Below are 23262 nucleotides of genomic sequence, written 5' to 3' on the forward strand. Positions count from 1 at the left end.
TTACACTCTGCATCTCTTTCAGGTCTTCAGTATAACCTCTCTAGAACCTCTGATTTCACAGATTTCCTCTCTTACTTTTATTTGAAGATTCCTTACATTCACCTAAATGGCAGCATTATTCAAAATAGAAAATTTCTTTATGAAATGTGGCAAATATAAACCGTTCAGAAAAATGGTCTTTGACATATAACAACTCTATTTCTCTTTATGGCAAATTATTTTATTTTGTAGAAGAAATACTTTCAAATAATACAAAAATGACACAATCATACAGAACTGTGACAAAAACAAGAGAGATGAATACTGAATATGATAACTCATTACCACATCAAGACAGAACTCATTGCAGCAGTCAGAATCACAGACCCACAAGATACGCCGACGACATCTCACAGCGGTCACTATTTAAAAACACCAACTGCACCCCCTGACAGCGAGGCCACCAGACATTGCCCCTTCATTACACAGTCACAGAACAATTTAGGGTGGAAGGGAGGTGCCTACCCCAACCCCTGCTCAAAGTGAGCCTAAGGTGACCAGGATGCTCCGGGCTAGGTCCAGTCAAGTCCTTAACCCCTCCATGGACAGAGAGCTCCACCTCTCTGGGCAACCTCTTCCAGTATCTGACCACCCTCACGGGAACATGCTGTTGTCTGTTCTTAGTATACAGCAAGTACTTCTGGTGTCACTGCATGGTAACTTTTGATAAACACTACTATGCAAGGGCCTCCACTGAAAACGAGACGCGAAATTCTGACTAACTTGTCTTTTCAAGTAATGAGCACTGAAAAGCTTGCTGTCCCTAGACTTTTACCCAAACACTAAAAACTTCTTACATGATTTGTTTTTTACCTGCATAGTTTCTGAATATGTCTAGTTGTGCCCAAGGAACCCAATATACACCCACCAAAGCTTACTGGCAAAAACAGACTTCAGGATGGTTAGCATGATAAATGCTAAATATACTTTAATTTCACATATACTGCTATACGATCGAATCACTTGAGCCCTGTAATGATTACAGGCCGTACTAGGAAACAGGGAATACTACCTTAAAATTAAATGTCTCCATTAATCATCCTCATTGATTAATGATTTAGAGGTTTACAATCTTTTTTCCCCATTACTTTTTGCCTCAGCTTGGACAAGTAAAAGCAATTCAGTTTCATTCTCAGGTTTTCCTGATCTTTGACAAGGTCACAGAGTATAAGCTCTTGAAACTCACAAACAACACTTACTTACAAAATATTTTAAAATATTCTGATTGGTTCTGGTAAGTCCATTTAGGTTTTGGCTGTTGTTGTTTTGATTTCTGACATATAAAAATCTGGAACCAATTTGACCTTTACTTTAATTAAGAGACAGCATGATCTTCCTCCTAGGAGATTCCAGAAATTTGCAAAGTCAGTCTTGTGTTGGGCAACTCTCTTTGTAGGTAATGTGTAATTAGAAAAATATGAGAAACTCTATTATAGTAGCTTAGTAAAGAAGTATTTTTACATACTTGCAGGATGCAAGGACACAAAACTGGCATTCTCGGGAATTTAGGGTGACAGTCTTTCATTAAAACGAACGGTCACAAGTAAAATAATTTCTTACTGGATTTTAGCTGGTCCAACTAGCAATCAAGTGAGCTGTACCTTCCAGAATTATACACCTTCCTCCCGGAAAGTGTCACTGTTCAACAGAACTTGCATACACTAACCTCAAAGCACATCCTTTAGGATGAACATGTGTTTAAGCACCCTTACTTAATGCAGCTGCTTTCCGAAATCAGCACATATGTACTTTCCTGAATCAGACCAGAATCTTTAAAACTGTAGAAATTACTGTAATATTCCTTTAGCGGTCTTTCCACACAGCTAGCTCACATTGCTCTTTTAACTAACTCCCTTTTCATGAAACAACAAAACAAAGACCTGTCACCCTTTTCCTTCCTCCGTTTAAACTGAGAATCTAGTTAAGAATATAAAGATACTTTAGACACAACTGAAATGAAAACAATCTATTAGTGCACAGTAAGAACATGCAAATGAATTCTGCAATGTTTAACATCACTTCTAATCAGTGTTAAACACATTGCAGGTGATAATATTTTGCTATAACACAGACAGTGCTAAAGGATACAATGTACATAATAAGCTACAGGTAATAAAGCTGAAAAAAGTGACAATTTTAGAACATAGTATTTTCATTTCAGGTATCAGAAACAAAACCAGCTCAATGGTTCCATTCTACTGTATGACAAATACTGAAGAACAAAATTTCAGTCTTAAAATACATCTTCAAGTAGGTATTTTCCTTCAAGGAAAAAAGGCACTATAAATAAATTACACTACAGTGAATTTGCCTGAACTCACTTTGTTTCTGTCTTCCAGCCTTTAAGTCAAATAAAACAGCATAAAAACTGTACACGCTCTTAACAGGATAGTCGATCTTTTATAAAATAAGTTGTCTTCAGAGATGTCAGTTTCACAACAAGGAAAAACCAAGCCTTGTTGCAGTCGCTATTATAAAATATATATGTATATATATTTATATATATGTTTTTGTTTACTTTTACTTTTTTTACTTTTTTTATTTTTTACAAAACGTGTATATTAGCTTTTGCACAATTTTTTTTAAAAGAAACTTGGCTACTCTAATAACTTCATTAAAATAAAAGCGATAAATACTTCATGTTTACAATGCAACATGTCATACATCATCAGCTGGCAGAGGAGGTATGTTAATCCTTGGTCTTGTGAAAAAAGCTATCTTCTCTCTGTGAGCAAAACAAGATAAAAAGGAAGTCAATCAAATATATGCCTACTTCCCCCCCCCAAGATCATGGTTTCTTTACTCGGGTTAGTGGTTAGTATTCGTTAGTTACATACTGAACTGATGTTTATTTGAGTACAAGAAACTTACAAAAACTATTAAACCTCACTGTATACTTTTGGCAACATTCCATTGAACACAATTACTATTTTTGAAAATTTAGGTGGAAGCTTTATACAACTCATTGAACATCAGTCATAGATGACTAAAAAGGTTTCACAGGACAAGCCCTGCATAAGCCCCTTCTGCAATGCAAAGTTCACCCTTGTACATTTTGCAATAATGCCTACAAAAAAAAAAGGAAAACAAAGAGACAGCATTCAGAGTCATCTTTTTGCTTCTTTTTTGAGCAAACAGTACATGCCGTAAAGTAAGCGTCATAAGAAATGGTTGTGTGCATAAAAAGGGCGAGAATTTAAACAAGGAAGACAGCTTTTGCTTCATTTTCTATGTCTCATTTTATTCAATTCCCTGTATCTTTTTATATCTTGGTAGACAAAGCATAAAACCCCCTCTCTTACCAAAAACATAAGATGTAAAAACAACCCTAAAATTTCTATTCCTCTTACTTCCTCCCCACCTTTGTGAGAAATATATAATTCAATATAATTCAAGCAAAAAAATTACATTAAAGAACAGGCAGCTTTTCTGTTTCACTTAAGTATTCCCTGTAAAAAAGTTCTAAAAATCTAAACACTGGATGAAATAGTATAATGTAACTTTGTAGCTGAGCTGTTCTCCACATCTACGCTGCACTAACATTTTCTTATTCTTACTGTTACTCTCCCAATAAAAATTATAAAAAATTCAGTGCTGAAGTAACAGTCTTCCTGTGAAATGCACACTGCTTATCAATGCCACTTGCACACACAATAAACTGTCAGAAAAAAAACAGAGGACACATACCATGTGAACACAGATGAAATAGGGAAAAAAAAGTCCAAAGAAAAGACTTCTTGAGAGAAAGCTGGAATATGATTGAGTAATTTTTAGGGAGAGAGTGTTACTAGCAATGTATATGTATTACGTTAAACAAACTATTTATGCCCACAGGCTTGCATTGAAGAACTGACAAATCATTTGAACTTAAGAGTGACTAGGCTAAATTGAAAGAATCTGTTTGCACTTGAAGATTTTTTACCTTAGCTTTGGCTCTCTGCACTAAAACAATTCAAAGGAAACTCATGTGTCCAAATCAATATACAGTTAAAAATTACTGGCTATATAGAAGACACACAGAATTTAAGCTAAATGCTTCAGAGATCTTTAACCTCTCTAATGAACTGTTGCTATGCTATTTCAGTACACGTTACCACTTACCTAAAAGTCTGCACCTGAATAGGCTCCTTCTGATTTTGCCCACGCAACTGGTATATTTCTTTTGATGCTTTCTTTAGCATCTTTTCAGCTGCTTGCTCTTGGTGATGTTCAAATTTGGTCTGTCTGGTCTGAAAACAAGAACATAATGCTTAAAATGGTCATGTGAATAAATAAAACACAAGAATACCCAGGTTAAAATAATGGATTTTTTCCCCACTCACCACAGTAAAAGCACACAAGTACATTGTCTGAAATAGCTGATCATCTAAGAACTATAAATTCAAAAGACTGACAAGCATTGTTTCATTTCTTAATGCTTTTCAGACAGATACATATTAAATTAATGAAATTTACTGCACACAGATCTGTCAAATAAGACCTTAAAGTAAATTTAGGCTCACTCTTCGTCTCTGATAATCCAATGACAATTTTTTTTGTTGTGCAGTTTTTGCCACTTTTTGCCTATAACTTCTTTCTCCAAGAACAGGGAAAAAAAATCACACACCTAGGGGAACATTCCAAATACTTGTAAAAAATGAAATATCAAATCAGCAAAATTTCTTTCAAGGATCAGAAGTAAGGATGTTCTTAAAGTTCCAATAATAAATATCTAAACCAAAAAAACCCCAAACCAAAACATGCCATTGGCAAATAGTGCCGTTCTCCAGTAATTGTCCTTAAATAAATACACAGTTTGGTAACAATCAATGCAACCATTTTTATTGCGCTAACTTCAAGAACAGAGAAGCAACATCCATTGTTTGAAGTTCTGTAAAAACAGCTCTTTAGACATCTTGTCATAATCAAGAAATTTTGAAACCAGAAGGTTCTGAACATGTTGAGCGCTCATCTCATGTTACCATACCTGCCTTTCTGCTTCCTTCAACAAGTTTCGGAATCGCTCATCCCGAAGGACCCAGTGGGGTAGATCTGTCTGACCTCTGAGTTGAGCATCTTCCAGACGCTGTCTCAACTCTCTTAAAACACATATCTCCTCGTTCAGCTGTCTCTGTCTAGTTCTGGATGCCTGGAGATCCAGCTCCAGGTCTAAGGATGTCCTTGCCATAAGCTCAGCCAAAGATGATCTGCACGACTGCTGAGTTATTAGGATTCAAATAAAATGCACAATATATTACTCTCAATGTGGTATACTGGTCTATCTTTAGCTATATAGAGCATACATTTTCTATACAGACTTCACACACGCACACAGTCTTTCTTCACACAAAGTTTTGGAGAGATTATTTATATCCCACAGTGAAAGGCTAACAAGTTGTAGGGGTTTTCTGTACCATACATAGACTTTTTCAATTAATTCTTTTTACCACCTCCTTTTACTGTCTCCTTTTGGCTTATAAATGTTTAACTAATTTAAGCTTATGGACTCAACTTTCATGTTATGATGATAATTATAATAATATGGTAATAATAATGTGATGATGATTTTTTTTTTCCTCCTCAGTAATTGTTCACAACTATATTTCACTTCTCTATGTCTGCCTTTTAGCTTAAAAAACCCAACCCAAACCCAAAACATGTACCCTTCTCCCAGTTATATTACAGAAGCCTTATACATTTCCTAAAAACATCAGAATGTACCTGCGGACATCTAAAGCTTAGGTATAAAAGTGTCAGTGTTCTAATGACTTAGTGAAAGTAAACTTAGCAAAAAGTAAAAAAACAGTTTTCTAGGTATACCTGCTTATACCGTAGAGTACGCCTCTCCAATGTATTCCGGACAAAAGGGGACTTCCTTGGCAGAGTTGAACTGTCACTGTCACTGCGATACAGCTGATTAGAAAAGATATTGAAAATATAGGTTGCTTACAAGGTCATCTACATGAAGAAATCTGGATTTTTTTTTTCTCTTTTGCTTTTGAGATTTATTTTTAAAAATGCACTGAAACTGTCTTGTTTTAAGCAACTGATTTTTTCAGCTTTATTTGTAAAAATATATATGTAATAGTGCTCATATCATATAGTTACAATTATTCAAGAAAACTGCAAAACCACCAATGTTTTACAGCTAAGTTTCATCAGGCACTCTACTAAATATCCAAGTAACCTCAGAAATGTAACCTCAGAAAACAGGGAGGGGGCAGTTAAAGCAATATTATTTCTTCCTAAAGCATTTACTGTCATAGGCACAAACACTACAGCTTCCCCCTTCCCCTCCCCTGCCTCTGATTAAGTAAATGCAGATTAAGTGAGGGTGTTTAACAATCTTTTCCTTCTTGCACTATCTTTGTTCTGGTGTGTGAGGGTGTTTTACTCACATTCCCTCTATCATAAACAGATACGAAATCCAGAAATCAAACTAAAGAATCTGAAGGGGTCCACAGATGCACTGCGTGCAATGCAAATAAGAGAGCAAAAACCAGAAGATCCTTGGTTTAGGAAAAAGCGTAAAAGTTAAAAATCATTACTGCATTTTCAAACTCGAGCTCTCAAAAGCTTATGAAAGAGTACAATTAAAGCTATGTGCATTCCACCAATATTGCAAAACCAATACCTATGTATTGATCTCCAATACTGTGAGCCAACTGCTTATAAGCCTTTTGCCATTGAACATAGCAACCAGCTAACGTGAGCTTGAAAACCGTTGTGCCGATCCTCATTTACTTGCACCAGTGCACTCAGGAATCCTAGGTCCCACTGTAACAAGCATCACATGACTGACATTCATGACAGCAACTAGTCATGACAATATTTATGCAATAACCCTAAGATTATGCATTCAGTCCCCTTTCCCAAACTTTCAGGTACCTGAAAGTTAAACATGGCTTCTAAGCTACCTGCTTATACACCTCATTAGACAGCACTGTACCTCTGCAAAATCAATCACCGTAGCCTAACATCTAAGGTTGCCAGGAAAAAGACCTTAATATCTAATTTGTCATAGAGTCTTACATTTTAAATGAAATAAATTCAGGTTTAAACTCTTAAAAAGAACCAGGGGACCTCTTCCCCACTGCGATGTTTAAATTCAACGAGAGATTATTCATTAGCGTTAAGACTATATGTTTCTTATAAATGTAATAAAGTCTTAAGAAGAAATCATCCAAAATGTACAAAATACTTGTGTGGAGGCCCCTCCCCTCCCCCCTTTTTTAAGCCTTACTCACTCTGCAAACATATTGACTTCGTGCTCCAGGCGAGAAGGTCTGGGAACGAACAATAGTGCTACTGCGAACAAAAGCAGAACCCCGAGGCCTGCGGCTAGTTCTCTCTTTTGGAAGAATAGCAACTTCTTCAGGAAACAAATCCTCAGTGTTAGTTTCCTTATCCACCTAAAATTTCAATGAAGGAAAAATTTTTATTTTTTCCTTATTTTGTCTCTCTCACCAAAAACAATCAGACATTTCAACAATATCAAAAGTAAACAATTTGCCCTCCTAGCTAGGTTCAAGTTTTAATGAGCACTGAGAACAGAGGACGAATCACCTCATTTTTTAAAAAGTTTTAAAACTAGGCCACTCAAAATTATAAGATTACCTTTCAGAAGCCTTTGCTGGAACAGTAACAATTATGAGATGCAGTTATAAAGTGAATAGAGCACAAAGACTGCATTCAGCATTGGCAATTGTGCATTAACCAAGCTACCACCTGATCTCCAGCCTCAACAGAAGAAAACTGAGTCACCTTTCAATAAGCAAGGTGACTCTGAAGCAAGTAACCACCTTAAAACTGGAGGAAGTCAAATGAAGAGAAGAAACTCAACAAAAGGGAACTGAAAGACTGTTGAAACAATGATATGAGAACACTGAAATATTCAAAAATACAGAAAACATGTTACTCTAGCAAAGCTTCCAAACTTTAAGATAACTCACTCCTCAATAGGAGGTACGATCTTCCCTAAAGGCAACACAAAGGGCTTGTGTTCCTCCGCTTCAATGAAAGCATGCTGATTTCAGGTTGTTCAGGATTATTTTCAATGACTCATATCTTGAATACAACAGATTTTAAATCCATCAGTTTCAGCACAACTGTTCTGAAAATTTTGGCTGTATTTATTATAAAGCTGAAACAGCAATGCAAGTAAGCTGCTTTCTTCACAATTCCTTCAAAAATTCTTATTTCTAAGGGCACTGGAATTCAATCATGATCTTTTCTATTGCAATTTCAGGTCAACACAGACATTAATAGGAGTGCATATGTACAGATTAGATAAAGGCCACAGTAAAAATAGCTTGCTTTTTGATATCAAAAACTAACTCTGTCTAGAAATAACCAGCAAGCAAACAAAAAACCCCACCCTTAAAGAAGGCATTTTTAACAGCTCAGAAGGCATGCTGCTGTCATGAAGGCAGTGCTCATATAGAGTTGTTAATGTCATTTCTGATTCTTTTCTCTCCTGATCAATTTGGACTCAAACTCAAGAAGCAGCAGTAACACACTCTGTGGGTGCCAGGCAGCATGGCAGTTTCCGTACTGCACTGTCTTCTCTCATTACCTTTAGTGGTGGAGGCTGCATTTTTCCAGAACTGTACTGGCCTGCTTGAGTTGCAAACATGTGTCCAGCTAACGAATCCCCACAGAATGGCTCTGGATAAGGAGGACTAGTCTGGGTGCAATTACTGCATCCACTGTCAACAGATTCTGCTTGCCAACTCCTAAAGTCAGAACATCAGAAGAATTTTGTAGGTATTAAAAAAACTCATGCAATTATGCATCACTTTTATACATTTCATTATCCAAGTCAGTATGTCATTTTAGACTATTATTTCTCCAATAAAAATACAGAATTTTCAAAGGGAGAACATATCCTTCTTGCATTAACTGCAGATGCACAGACAAGCAAACACATGCCAAAACAAAAAAATCACCTTCCCTAATTTTCTTAAAGTATACATTCTGGTCTTTATAACAATACTAAGAAAACAATAACAAAATGAAAAATGCAACTCATGTAACAAGCTACAAGTATTATTAATGATGAAATAGCATTGTAATAAACCCTGAAATAGGAAGAGCTGCGTTGCATGTTCACTCCATAAGCATTGCAATGCGTATCTATCTCTTGACAATTTCCCGTATCACCACAAAATTTGTTGGTTTTTTTTTTTTTTTTTTTTTTTGCTGTTGCAAACTCATTACAGCTGCCTCCCTAGCAAAGTTTCTGTTTGATATAATGTTCTCCCACTCCCCAAATTCCAAGTCCTCTAAACTCAGCCAGCTATTCAAATAAGGTTTTCTCCTGTTTGCACATCATCACATAACAACAGAATTCTATACTTGTAACACTTAACAGGGAGCAGATCTCAGAATAAGGACCTGTTTTTTCTCCTGCTGTATTTCAGACTATACCCACAGTGTAAATATCACTTGGATGTTTGATGAGGTGTTTAAATTACTATTTTTACCTTTCTGATATGGCTTCTGCCTGATCTTCCTTTCTTTCCATCTCCAGGATTTCCTCCTCTGTGTACTCCAGTTTCACCCTCTCTTCTGCCAACTCTCTCTCAACTGCTTCCAGCTGGGCGGTTGTCCTAGCTAACAGGGCTGTCACTGCATCCTGAAAGGTAAACTAGACTTCAAATAAAACTGTTTGAACAAGCCATTGTGTTTAATGTATATTATTCAGAGAAAATAAAATAAAAACATAGCCATTTTATGTTTCTTAAAAAAAAAAACAACAAAAACAAACAAACAAACAAAAAACCCCACCCCAAAAACCCCAACACAACCCACCCACAAAAACCCCACAAACCCAAAACATCTGTCCTGAATCTTAATGATCAAAAAGTACGTGGTGTTCCATGAATGCCGCTTCTCACAGAAACTGGGCAGACTTTATCTCAGCGTGGAGCATCATCCAGCAAGTTAGGTCTGAAGAGACCTCTGGAGGTCACCTAGTCTGATGTCCTGCCCAACAAGGACAGCTTCACAGCCACATCAGGTTGCCCAGCGCCCAGTCAAGGGCTGAAAAATCTCCAAGGATGGAAAACTCACAACCTTTCTTGACAACCTCCTGAAGTGCAGTGGCAGAAATTTTTGATGAGTTTTAGTTAGTTGGACTGGAAGTGTGCATGCAAACATACGCAGTACTATTTCAAGCACCTGCCCAGACATGATCTAGGTTTTAATTGTTCTTTTAAAATCCAGCTCTTGCCACAAGAGCTAAATCAAGGTATCACCTTCTGTGCACCCTGAAAACAAACTGCACCCGAGATAGATCACAAACAACCACTCAGCAGGTCAAAATAGAGTAAACAAATCACTTTTTCAGAGCCATACTGTTTTAACTGTAGTTACATTTCCAGAAGACCGGGGAATACTTTCTTCACACTGGTTTTTGTTCTTTGTTCTCTGGGGCTCTGAACCAGTGAAGATCTGAACAGAATACCAGTGAAGCTGCATCTCACCAGAATTCTCTGCATCAGTCAGGTTTATCTGAGCAATGCCCTGTAAACAGCAAAAAGCATTGACCACAGTGAGATAAACATACACTGCAGCAGACACCTTCTCATTTAAAGAGTATTTTACTTACAATGTAAAACACCCACTTTATCAAATACTAATAGTGTCTTTCAAAAAGAGACAGTTTTGTTCTGTTGTATTATGTCTAAGATACAGAATTTCTTGCCTCTTGCTTACTACCAGAAAGGATCGGAGTAGGTATTCAATTTTTTTCAGTTGAAAAATTAAATTTATATGACTGATGTAGGTATGATTGTTACAGCTGACAATGCTTAATATTTTATTTAAAAACCCTCTCAATTACATATCCAATTTCTACATTTGTTTTAAATTAATATTACTTTAACAATACTACTTTAGCCTATTTTCTTTTGAGAACACTATATTCTGAGATACCTTTCCATTCTCCGGCCCTCAGAGGCATCTTCCAAAGGGGAAAAAAATGTCATGTAAACCAATTTTTTTTTCTGCCTGTTTGTATCATAAGGTAGTCAAATGGGTCATAAAGCCATTTTCCCATTTCCAAGCCATCCTTACATCTCCCAGAATCAGGTGAAAACAGGTTTAATGGAGGCTTCCCACTAAAAGTATTGCCAACTTTAAAGTAGCCCTACTCAATCAGACAGTGCTCATGTAAAAAATTTCTGAGAGGTGTTGACCTAAATGAAAAATAGTTGTGAGCAAATCCATACTTCCCCCCCCGCCCCTTAATCAGTTCACTAGCTGGACCTAGCTAGTGATTTTATATTAGGTAGCCTTAATTACTGTGTGTGTCTTTATCTGGCTATCTCTACAACCTCTTCATTTCCATGCTAACGGACCACATGCTAAGAATGTTTTCATTTATACCACTGGAAAAATCATGTAAAAACTGTTTTCATCTCTCACAAAACAAATAGCTGGATGCAATGATTTTAGTTGTAAAGGCAGTAGGAAATATATCCAGAAACCGCATTCAACTTTAAGCACGTAAAGAAACAGTTAATTGGAAAATAATAATTAAAAAAAAAAATCATTGTATTGTTTTTCCAAGATGAATGTTCTCTGGGGCTCTGTTTAAACAGGTGTATAAAGGACAATGGAGAAAAGTTTTTGAGACTAACAAAAGAATATCATATCGGGATATAACATGTTACTGAGAACGTCATTTTACATCAGTATATTGGATGCTACAGAGAGAGATGTCTTTTATATATAAAACAGAGATGTCTTCTAATTATCTACTTGTTCTGACACAGTATAAGAAAGAAACATGTATAAAATATACTTTTGCATCAGAGTTGGAAAATGTTTAAGACATGCTGGGTTTGGTTTTAGGGGTAGAGGGGAAAGCTGTTTTCCTATCACCAATATTGGAAAAAAACACATGTTGACTTACTTTTAAGATGACTGACACTCCCCTACACACCACATTTATTAAGCAGCTAAGAAGGCATACCAAAGAAGTCATTACTACAAAGTGAATAGCTAATTGGGTAGAAAATAACCAAACCCAATTAATAATTACCAGTACTGAAAGGACTAATTAATATTTCACCTCCACCTCAGGATTTGGAGCTCGCTTAAAAGGATGAAGAAACCAAGGTGGGTCTGCTAGTGGTCTGTCAAGTGCCTGCTCTGATGCATTTGTTATTAACTTGGATGGCAGAATAGTAAAAGCATTTATGAATCTCTCAGTGATGTCAAACAGAAGGATTGTAAAATTTATGAGACAAGGATCAGAATTTAAAATTAAGTTAAAAAAATGGGACTAATGTTCTGAAATAAAAACACGAAATGCAAAAAGACAAATGTTACACTCAAGAAGAAGAATTTAAGTAAATTAAGACATGGGAAATAATTGTTTGGTCAGGGCTGTAAAAGATCAGAAACTGGGAGTGAAACACCAATGCCGTATGACTGCAAGAAAGGCAATCGCATTTCTTTGATGTTTTAACACAAGCTATATATGCTAACCGTGGAAAATAACAACTCCGTTATCTCAACACTGATGAGGCCACCAGGGAAGAAATAAGCCAACTTAAGGAAGCACAGTTGCAGAAAGCTGTAGGAAAATGAAAACGAACTTTCAGCAAGGCAGGGCATATGAGTAAAAGGTTGAGGGAATGGAAAGATCATCCCACAAGTTTAGTAGATTTACTTCTCTATGTAAGTGAAGTTTAGAACTATTTGCCTGAACATTTATTTATTTATTTATTTTCCCATTCCCTGTTATGTACAAAAATGTGTTTAACTTAGGATGAACTCCAGCCTGTCTTCTGCATTCAGGAAAGCATTTAACTGGCATAATCTAATTGAAAAGAAAGCAGTCAGCAAAAACTTCAGACATATAGGGATGACCAAATCGATAGAAAAAAACTGTAATCTCAGTGGAAGAGATTTTGAAAGACAGTTATAGAGGCCATCACAGCAGTTCCAAAGAGAGATATCAAATGATTTCTCAGTTTGATAAAATGCTTATTTTCAATTTACAGTAAAAGAGGGCATTGATCGTAATGTTTAAATACATACTTCAAGGCATCTACCTTAAGCAACCATGGTATTGTTTCTCTCTTTTTCGAGTGGCATTGTCAACTTACCCTAAAGTATCTTACCAACTACTGTAGACAAATATTTCTGACAAAACTACACTAAGACTATGAAAGAGAAAAACTTACTACCAACATAAACTGAAGACCTACCTTTTTTTGCTAATTCAGTAATAGCAGTTAAAATAAAAACACCCTAAACTCAGATGCACTTGCGTCAATATAAAGATGTTTTACACTGAAATAGCTATTTAGCTTCCCAGAGGAACAGGCTATACCAGTATAAAGCATTTTATACCAATATAGCCACGCTGTTCTTGAGACACTTTCTCTTCCATTAGTTTGTAGTGCAAAAATGACAAAACTTCCCACTGTGGACAAGACCTTGAGTCCGCTTCTGTCAACATTAAGACCACTGTTTATATAGGGTGCTACCTAGTTTTAAAAGTAGACTAACAAACAGGCATTCTTCACCAGATTTGCTCAAATAAACACCTCTTATCCATAGTCCAGCATGACAGTGAGATGCCTGTATCTCTTAACTACTTTGACAGGCATAAAAAAAGAAAAGAAAATTCACTAACCCATTCAAAACCCCCACTGAAATGCCAGCCCACTGACTTCAAAATAGCCAGGACATCAGCCCCAAGGCAGATTTATTTAAGTATAATTAATCTGAAAATAGCTAAATGAAGTTAACATTTAACATATCTAAAGTTAACACAGTTAATACATGTAACCTATTTAAACAACTGCTACATTTATTTGAATGCATCTACATCAGGTGTCTCAATCAGTTTAACATAAAAGGCGTAACAGAAACCTGCCTGGACCACTATTATCCTGCAACAAAGTTAAGATTGATATAACAGCAGTCTTCTTGGACCACTTGTGTAGACAACAAGGGGTTTGTATTTATTATCTTTTTAGGAAAACTATTTTACTGATACTGATTCATCATGTACACGTTGCAGTGCCATGCAGAAACAGAAGTCTGTGGTCTAAAAGCTGTCAGATGAAGCCTTTGGGGAAAAGTTTAATTTTCACACAATGCTTTCCCTCTTGCACCAAAATTTAGCAACAGCAGATTTTTCAACTTTCCCCAAAGCAGACATTTGTAAGAAATGCATTAAATAAAAAAGAAATTAACTCCTTATCTACTAAATCCCATAGCAATGAATGTAAATGTTATACCAATTTTCAATATGCCTCTGCAATGTAACAGTAGACAGCAGTACAGGTAACATTACTTTCAACACTACTTAAAATGCTCCAATTCTCAACCTCTGCTAATTTTGGTAATCATTTCCAAGACTTTATGTAACCTAAAATGCATGTATTTCAGCTTTTTAAAAATCCCACCTTTTTTATTGTTTTTATTAACAGAACTGTACTTACGTATGTGAACAAACGGATACATTAACATGTAACTATCAGCACTTCTTAAGGAAAAATAAAGTCTTCACTTTCTCTTTTTAATCCTAAAAATTATTCCTCAAGTAACTTTAGTTTCCCCTATTAGATGGCTTTTAAGAAAAAGGACCACTTACCAATAATTCTTCTTGTTGCTGATGGTCAACTGAACAGATATACAGTTGCAATGATTTTAATTTCAAAACACTTGAATGCACGGGGATTCGGAAAACTTCATTAAATATTAACGGAGTTTGGAATTCCAGAGCTCTAGAGCAGTAAGTGGTTGGTGTGCCTGACTCAAGTGGTGGCAAATAAACTCTCACATGACTGGGAACAGCAAAATAGACAAATAGAATAGCACAATTCAGACAAAGAAAGCTATTTTGCATTTCTCAAAATCAAGCTAAGCGAAAACATCAGTGTAGCTTCTACATTAAGAATCTGCTCTGGGATCTCATTACAGACATTTACTTTGTATTCTTAATACAGAAGAACTGCAAAGCCCATTTGGAAACACTGCCTTTTTCTAACTAAAACTAATTTGTTGTTTTAACTTGGTGCTTAAGCAGAGGCACCATGTGGCACTTGAGATGCCCTGAGGTATCCAAGGCATCTACATGGGGCTAGCAAATATGACATAGGATCTCTGGGAGAGGTACAGCCTTCCCCTGAGCAGCAGCAGCTGGAGGCCAGGTGCTATGCTATGATATTTCAAATGGAAACACATGCCTATGTTTAGGTGATTGAATTGCCCCATAAGTGTCACTGATCCATTTCTTCCTTCCACCTACTACGCATACCTTTCCCCACCCCCCTTAAGAAATTCAGCACAAAAGGATGGTGAAAGAAACCTGCAATCATTGCATTCATCTGCCGTCTTAAAAAACAAATTCAAATATTTGGTACCATCTGAGACATCAAGTCAAAAACAAAATCCACAACCATTTTAATCTGACAGAAGGCATCAGAGCTACTTAGAGAAGTGTTTCTGTGTTCTCCCTGTCCTGACTGCTTGTCCAGCCTCTGCAATACCCTATTTTTTGCCACACCTTCCCTTGTACCAGCAAACAGCTTCATGCAACTGTGTTTTGAACCAGATTAGAAAACTTATCCCAGTTAAAAAGCTAACCTAGCAAAAATAAGGCCTAAGGATTAAAAAAATCTAGCTCAGAGGCTCACTCAAGTTGACTACATGGCTGCATGAACTCTTAATGTCACCACCAGAGAGGGGCTGACACTGACAGGCAAGTAAATAGTTAGAGGACAACTGGAAGAGCTCACTATGGTGGAACTGCAGTGCTGCCATGCAGAGCATCAGTTAGCTAAAGAGCTTTACATGCTGTAAAAAGACAGCAATCCAACTCCTCCGTTCATCAGCTGCTGCAGGTAACTTTGCCCCCACTGTCCCCAGTAACTCTGATTCAGTGAATGTACAGCTGCATGGAGGAATTCATTAAACTGGCTAAAAGCTTTTTCTGGTTTTGGTAGATAAATTTCTTTTTTGACCAGTCAAACCAATTGATTTAGCCTGCAGCCATGCAGTTGAGTGATTCCAGCACAAGTGGTTAACAGAGGATGGGGAACAGAACTGCCTTTTTGAGAGCCGCTTAGACATCTGATTGCCGTGATGACAATGTCCAACAAACCCTCTGGAGTCTTTTTTTACCTTGCTGACTCTACTTGACTTTCTTCAGATGACACTTATTTATTTTTCTAATTACAAGGCAACACGGCTGAGTACTACTCAATACTCACATTTGTTCTCTATAACATGCCCTTGCTCTCACACTGAAAACGAAGCAAAAGACCGACACTGATGCACTCACCGATATGAAGAACTTCCACTAGAGGTTTGCAGAGTTCACAAGATCAAGTGTTCTCAACAAAGATCAACTCATTCAGTGAGATGTATGTCAATTTAAAGACTCCCACAGAATGACTTATATTACAATGCAACAATGTTATCACACCTCTGTGTTCCATAGTTTTCAAACAACCTCTCCCAAAGATGAAGATCAACAATTTTCACGGGTCAAATTTCTTTAAAATATGTTAAGATACATATCACTAGATAAGACCGTGTTTTATAGCAACATTGCCATTACTTAAGAAACATTAGAATAAATTAAACAACGTTCTATATAATGCAATATGAATTTGAAAAAGTAGCACAGGCCGACGAAGTTAAAATAATTCAATTGTTTGTACTGATTCTCAGCTAGTATTTGAGTTAAAACTATCTTTGAAAGGTGTTTCACAGATATTCAAGGAGAGCTGTAATGGCCACAAAGCCCTGCACTTGTCCTGGGTTTTGATTTATTTATATTTTTTTGGTTAAGATAAAGGGAAAAGTATCTCTCACACTGATTAATATAGATGTTACAGTAGGAAATTGAGAAAATTATACTAAGCTTATTCTGGGATACATCACAGATAAGCTGTAGAGAAGTCGCACAGGAAATAATATTGCTGGAATACTGCAAATAACGTAGGCGGCTTTTGGGCCAGAAGGCATGGGGTGATGGAAGCGTGACTTCAAGGTTTTTGAACAAACTTTCCTGTGCATAATAAACACGTAAGAAGATTGGTCATTAGAGACTACACTTGTTACCTGACCATTACAACAGAGTTTCTATAAAAGGGACACTTTGTGTCCATAAAATTAACCTTGTCCTCATGTAAACCAAGACATACCATCTTCTCCAGAAATGGCTTAATTTTGCATGAAAGCAGACAAATTTATGGTATTTACAACTGTGGCACAAAACAAGACGACTTTAGGTGAAATTTAAGCTTACATTTTGCAGTTTTCTTTAACAACTAGACTAGTAAAGTTCTTCATCTGTAATACATGGACTAACAGACATTCGCTTCCACTGTCATGCCTGGAAAATAAATTTCCTGTGTTAGTCACCAACCATCAATACTTTGCTTAAGAGATAGATATGAAAGACTAAAAAGATTTTAAGAATGTAAAAGCACCTTTTGCTGTTAAACAAATCTCTAAAACAAATCAGGTTGAATCAAAAGCAATTACAGATATCGCACTCCGGTAACAGAACATTATTAATACTACTAGCTACAGTAACAAAGTTATCAGAACTAAGAGAATTAAACATTATTCAATTTGAAAAGATTAATATTCCCTACTGTGACTCGATAGTGAACAGGTTTTATAAAATACACTCCTTGGTTTAAACAGTGACACGTTATGTGTATATGTGCATGTGTATATACATGCGTGCACATGTAATGCATCAGTTACATTAGACAAATCAGTTGGCATTATTTTCATGGGTTAATGAAAATAAATGTAAAAAATTCTACTCTTTCATATCAGCACGAATTTTGAAATGGAACTAACAAACTTGGTTGAGATTTGAAAACTCCCAATCTTGGGAATCAGTTCTCCAAGGGGTAGAGATGATTCTGGAGGGCTGTCTACGACATCCTGCTTTGCACTGCCATAATTTGCCCTTCCCCACGCTACTCCCACTAGTAACAACAGCATGCCCTAAGCACAGGACTTCAAAGCTATATTTTGGAGCTGTATTTGTATTTGCATCTCTTCACCTGTGATTTTCCTAAGGTAATCCTCCTTTATCTGGCATAAAAAGTAAGATCTCATGTATCCCTATATCCATACACTCATTAATGGCCCAGACGATGAAAATGCTACTGAAAGAATTAATGAAGGCCTTTTTATCAGTCAGCATTGAAAGGACACTGAATGAACTGTGGCTAAGGCACATCCACAGCAGAAAGTGGCATGTGATGACTAATCTGTTCATCCGCTAAACTTTGGCTTTCAATTCAGAAACTTCTTAAAACTATCCACTGCAGTTAAGTTTATTAAAAAGTTAAAAACCAAAACCAAGAAAACTAGTAAGCAATTCCTGCTGAGTTGACGGGGAAAAGAAGAGTAACACTACTCACAGAAAACCAACATGTATTTGCGGTTCTTCACTACTGGCAGCATCACCATAAACAAGCTCTTCCAGATCTTCATTCCTGAAGGAACAGAAAGTACTGTAAACTACATACTGACCTAAGCTGTTAAAACATGATGAAATTAATACTTATTTTGTGATTGATGAATATAAGCAATCATTTGGTAATACAGGAGGGACTGGTAATACAGAAGGGATTAAGAAGGGATTACAGTTGGACTCTATAATCTTATGGCTGGATTCGATGATCTTAAAGGTCTTTTCCAACCTAAATGATTCTGTGATTCTATAAGATATCCATTTAAAAACACACAGAAGTAGTAATTCACAGTTCTAAAAAAATGAGTTTTTAGAATACCTCTTTCAAGATATTTAGGGCAGTGTAGTATTTAGTCTGTCTTCCATTTCTCTTTAGCATCCTCAAAATCTTATCTTCTTCCCATTTACTGTTTATTGTGTTAAAAAAATTATAACACATCTTTACCCATCCTTCAATCACTTGGTCAACCTACACATTTTTAGATTTTCAGTAGTTCATATACTTCTTCCTTACAGTTATACTTCTGTCACATGCTACTCAGAATTGTAAGTCACACTGTATAATTTTGTTATAGAAGGCTGAAATAAAACTACTGATTTATGACTAATACGCTGAGAAAACGATCTATCAAGGGAGAAGTATATGGTGTTAAAATGTTAGAGACAATAAAGTGAAAGGGACTTGGCACTTGTGAAAATGACAGTGGAACTGGATGTAAAAAGCTTCTTTAAAACATGCAACCTAATAATCTTATGCTACTAAGAATTAGCAATTTGGAAGGCATATTCAGAAAGTTACAACAAATTTTTTCAGACCGTGTGGTAGAACAGGAATATTTCCAGCTTACTATGCATTTATACACCTGACCTTTTGCTTAAAGCTTCAAACACGCCACTGTCACTAGCCAGTGAATGATCTGAGAGACATGCTGAAACTCGCCTGGCTCTCCTCTCCGATCTTCTACCACTGTCTCCTCGCAGAGTTACAGCTGTCATGGAGAAAAAGTGAAGACAACATCAGCTCAAGGCAACCTCTTAAAAATTATACAAGAAACATTTATTGTATCAAAACTAGCGTCAGAACAGTTGGCAGAAACACAGTTCATTGCTTTTTCATCTAACTTTAAGTTAAAAACCTGGAATACAATTGACCGGAGATTTTCTGTGGGAGAACTAAGGAAGGAAGCTTGTGGCTAATTTCTCCCTGACAAGACTAAGTATAAACCAATTGTATTGTTATTAAATGCTTTTCTGGTAGAATAATCCCTCCTGGAGGAAGACTTACATTAATTCAACATAAGTACACGATATCCTAAACTTTCAGGATTTACCTACTGAATATACAATAGGCTGAAAACACACACAGAGACTAATTCTTTTAAGAAGTTATCTGACAACACAATGTGAGGTTTTGTTCTCATTTGTTTCCTAATACAAAGTCTCAAACCATACTGTTTATACCATCGCATAATAGCAGCTTTTATTTACAGTCTGAGAGGCATTATCAAAAAGAACCAGTGCTTTCCAACTCACTCAGAGCACTGTTTTTTCAAATTCTTGATGAATGACTTTGACTGGGGGAGGAGGAAGCAATATTCAACCCCCTCTTCCACCCTTCCCCAAATCACCAACACCACCATAAATAGCGACTCAGCAATCATTTTCATGTTGTAAGCATATCAATAAAAATGATGTTATACATCAAGTTGTGCACAGGCAAGTAGGCATAGCAGCTACCAATCCTTTAATGTACACGCACAAGTGGTAATGCTCAGGAACTGTATAGGTAAGGTTTTGACACTTCAATGACAGCTCCTAACTGGAGGTTGTTTTCTTTCGCATCCTAGAGAGAACCATGAAACAGTCTTGTGGCAGTGCAGTTTCTTCACTGTGCAGTGAAGAACTTTTGCCAACTTATCTCCCTTTTGCTTAAGGCTCAATGACTGTCCTCAACGCAGAAAAGCAACAGCAAGGAGGTGCCACTTCAGAGGTAGGGAAAGCATCTTATTTGCTTCTACCCATGCTCAGAAACTTAAAAACAGACAGCATGGAAGTATTCCCAGTTTTAGCAGACAGCATTTGGAGTGACAGTAGCACTGTGGACATCACACCAGAGGCAAGCACCAGCTGATGTTTTCTTCTTACTGCCCCTGACTAAGGATGAAACATGCCATACTCAAAGTAACAACTCATTAAGTATCTCTGTTACGTGTTATCTCAGGGCATCAAAACTAAAAGCTGGTACCTAATCAGCAAGTTTGCTTCAGCAGAGTGCCAGAGAGCCTGCGTTCCATCCGCTGAGCCCAGCTGAGCCACTGCGCTGTATGGGGCCCATCTCACCTCCCACCCAAGCACCGCCAGGACGGGACATCAGCACTTGAAGCTTGATTAAAAATCCCCCTAATTAATACAACCACGATGCTGCTATCAATAGAAGTGTGTGGCTAAAGTTAGCTTTAACCCACTGTGGGACTGGCAGACAGGATGCACTGAGCCTGGCAGTCCTGCACCAGCCCGAGGTACATTCCTCTTATCATGGCATCAACAGCACAAAAACCCCAAAGGTATTCCAAGAACCACAGGGTCCTGTTTGGAGCTAAAATTCCCTAGTTCTGTCCCAGAATGTCCCGAAAACCAAAAAAGATGTCCCATAAACTGGACAGAGCCAGTTCTCTGTCCTTTTGGATCCCTAAGTAGCCCTACGGACCTCCTCTCCAAATTCAACAAAGGGTTTAGCCATCTTCAGCTATGCAGTGAATTTATCTGCTGACCAGGGACATCCCAATCTGCATTTGTCTCTGTACCTGGAGAAAGAACTATCCTTTCCCCTACCCCCAATTATGGTATCCCATCCTTATTATACATCATACAACGTGCAGTGTTACTCATTTCATCCTCACCACAAATGAGAGCCAAGTTCAAGCTAGCTCACAGAAAGCAAATAAACTGTATTTTTGAACCATGCTCTCCTCCATATCACCTGTACAAAGTGGTGGGTTTGGTTTTTTGGTTGGGTTCCCCCCCCCCTTCTTCTTTTTCTTTTTAAGAACTTTTATTTGGTGAGCCCACCTCTGAGTTCTGTCGCTGGTATTTATGCAGAATCAAAACTAGCACTCTGCAGAGACATCTTTTAATACGCAAGTTTCCCCAATAATTCCACATCACTGGAAAGAGGCTGAACTTCACAAAAGTGTATAAATTGTGTATGAAAGTGCTTCTATTATTTCTGTACTAATTTCAACAAGTTACACTAGGATGACTTCTTTTTGTAAATAAGCCTTTGGCTCACCCCTCTATGTGAACACTTTCTATAGATGTAGTGGGCGAAAGACCTCATGAGCTCTCTCTTTTGGAGGTTCATGTTCCCAATTTGTCTGGAAGGAAAAATTGGGTCTGAAGCACGAACATAATGTCATGAAAAACTGACACGTTACAACAATGTTGTAACTTGGCAATGATTTGCTTGCTGCCTGCAGGCCATGGAAGCATTCAAGAACATCCGGACAATCCCAGAGAATTTGGGAGAGATGCAAACACCAAAACATGCCCTTGACTAGAAAAAATGAAGTCAGCAGGAAAAATTGGTCAAGAACAAAGAAACATCAGATTATGGTTTAAACAGAACAAGGTTTAGCACAGGTTGCAGGCCTTCCAATACTGGAAGCTAAAGAATTGTTTAAAAATAAAGTTTCTAAGATGACAATTACCTTTCATTTTCCTATTAAAATAACAAACTCAGTGAACAATACATATGAATTCCAGAACTACTAGGTGCCAAGGCTTGATAAACATGACAGCCCTGATTAAAAGAATATTCTCAAGCATCATTAGTTGAAAAAGTGAACTTCAAAGGAAATTTTGGTGTCCAAGATTTCATTAGCTAAATTAATCTAAAGCATATTTCACAAACTTATGAGACTACAAATACCACAAGTCAGCTCAAAATGCACTAATAAAATAGTCACTCTCATAAAAACTAAATCAGAGACACAAACAGACCTTACCTATCATGACGCTGCCAGGCATTACTATGATATAATAAAGCTGAAGCTCACCCAACACTTTTCCAGGAATTTAACTACAGCCATGAGTATATTGTTTAGTTGACAGAGCAAAAAATTAACTATGCCATAATGATTAAACAGATACAGCACAATAACAAATAAAACCAAATGTAGCAAAAATCTCCTGTTTCTTCACATGCAACTCAAAAAAACCCCCCAACAAACCAAAAACAAACAACCAAAAAACAAAACACCACCCCCCCCAAAACAACCAACACTTCACACAGAAAAACACACTGGAAATTACAGGCAAAACTAGCACAATAAGTAATTTCAGGTTCACTTACAGTGAATTTTTCTGTTGTGCCGCATGAGAAACAAGACAAAATGAAAAGCACACAATGATAAATCACCTTGTAGATCTATGACAATATTTTGCAAACAAGAGGTTATTTAGGCATTAAAGGAAACTTAGCACTTGAAAGATTATTTTAGGATAGAGAGGAACAGATAGTGAAGATATTAAAGACCAGTATTTTATTAACATGCTTCCTCCCACTCACAGCTTTATAAATACAATAGATGTAACCTCTCAGGCATATTCCCTCCATTCACACACGCTAACATATTTCACAATACGTCCCCAAGACAGATGCAGAACAATAAAACAGCAGATCAGCAACTGAACATCAAAACTGCAGTTCCTGAAGAACTCCTTGAACTTGCTCAAGTGCTGCTTCAGTGCAAAGTACATACAGTGTATTC

General features: G+C 36.9%; 1 protein-coding gene across 1 annotated transcript in view; it reads right to left on the reverse strand.

The window, feature by feature from the left end:
* Window positions 1-2697: 2697 nt before the first annotated feature.
* The window catches only part of WWC3 (WWC family member 3), a 101565-nt gene continuing 81000 nt past the window's right edge, over window positions 2698-23262 (reverse strand). The window contains exons 12-23 of the mRNA XM_075714012.1: window positions 19362-19482; window positions 18441-18515; window positions 17303-17389; window positions 14639-14831; window positions 10378-10545; window positions 9504-9655; window positions 8594-8753; window positions 7266-7430; window positions 5839-5931; window positions 5006-5233; window positions 4141-4268; window positions 2698-2764 (exon numbers count right to left, since the gene is read on the reverse strand). Coding sequence (XP_075570127.1) covers window positions 2698-2764; window positions 4141-4268; window positions 5006-5233; window positions 5839-5931; window positions 7266-7430; window positions 8594-8753; window positions 9504-9655; window positions 10378-10545; window positions 14639-14831; window positions 17303-17389; window positions 18441-18515; window positions 19362-19482 — 1637 coding nt within the window. The remainder of the gene's footprint in view (window positions 2765-4140; window positions 4269-5005; window positions 5234-5838; window positions 5932-7265; window positions 7431-8593; window positions 8754-9503; window positions 9656-10377; window positions 10546-14638; window positions 14832-17302; window positions 17390-18440; window positions 18516-19361; window positions 19483-23262) is intronic.

This window comes from Pelecanus crispus, chromosome 1 (assembly GCF_030463565.1).
Source record: "Pelecanus crispus isolate bPelCri1 chromosome 1, bPelCri1.pri, whole genome shotgun sequence".
NCBI classification, from domain to species: Eukaryota; Metazoa; Chordata; class Aves; order Pelecaniformes; family Pelecanidae; genus Pelecanus; species Pelecanus crispus.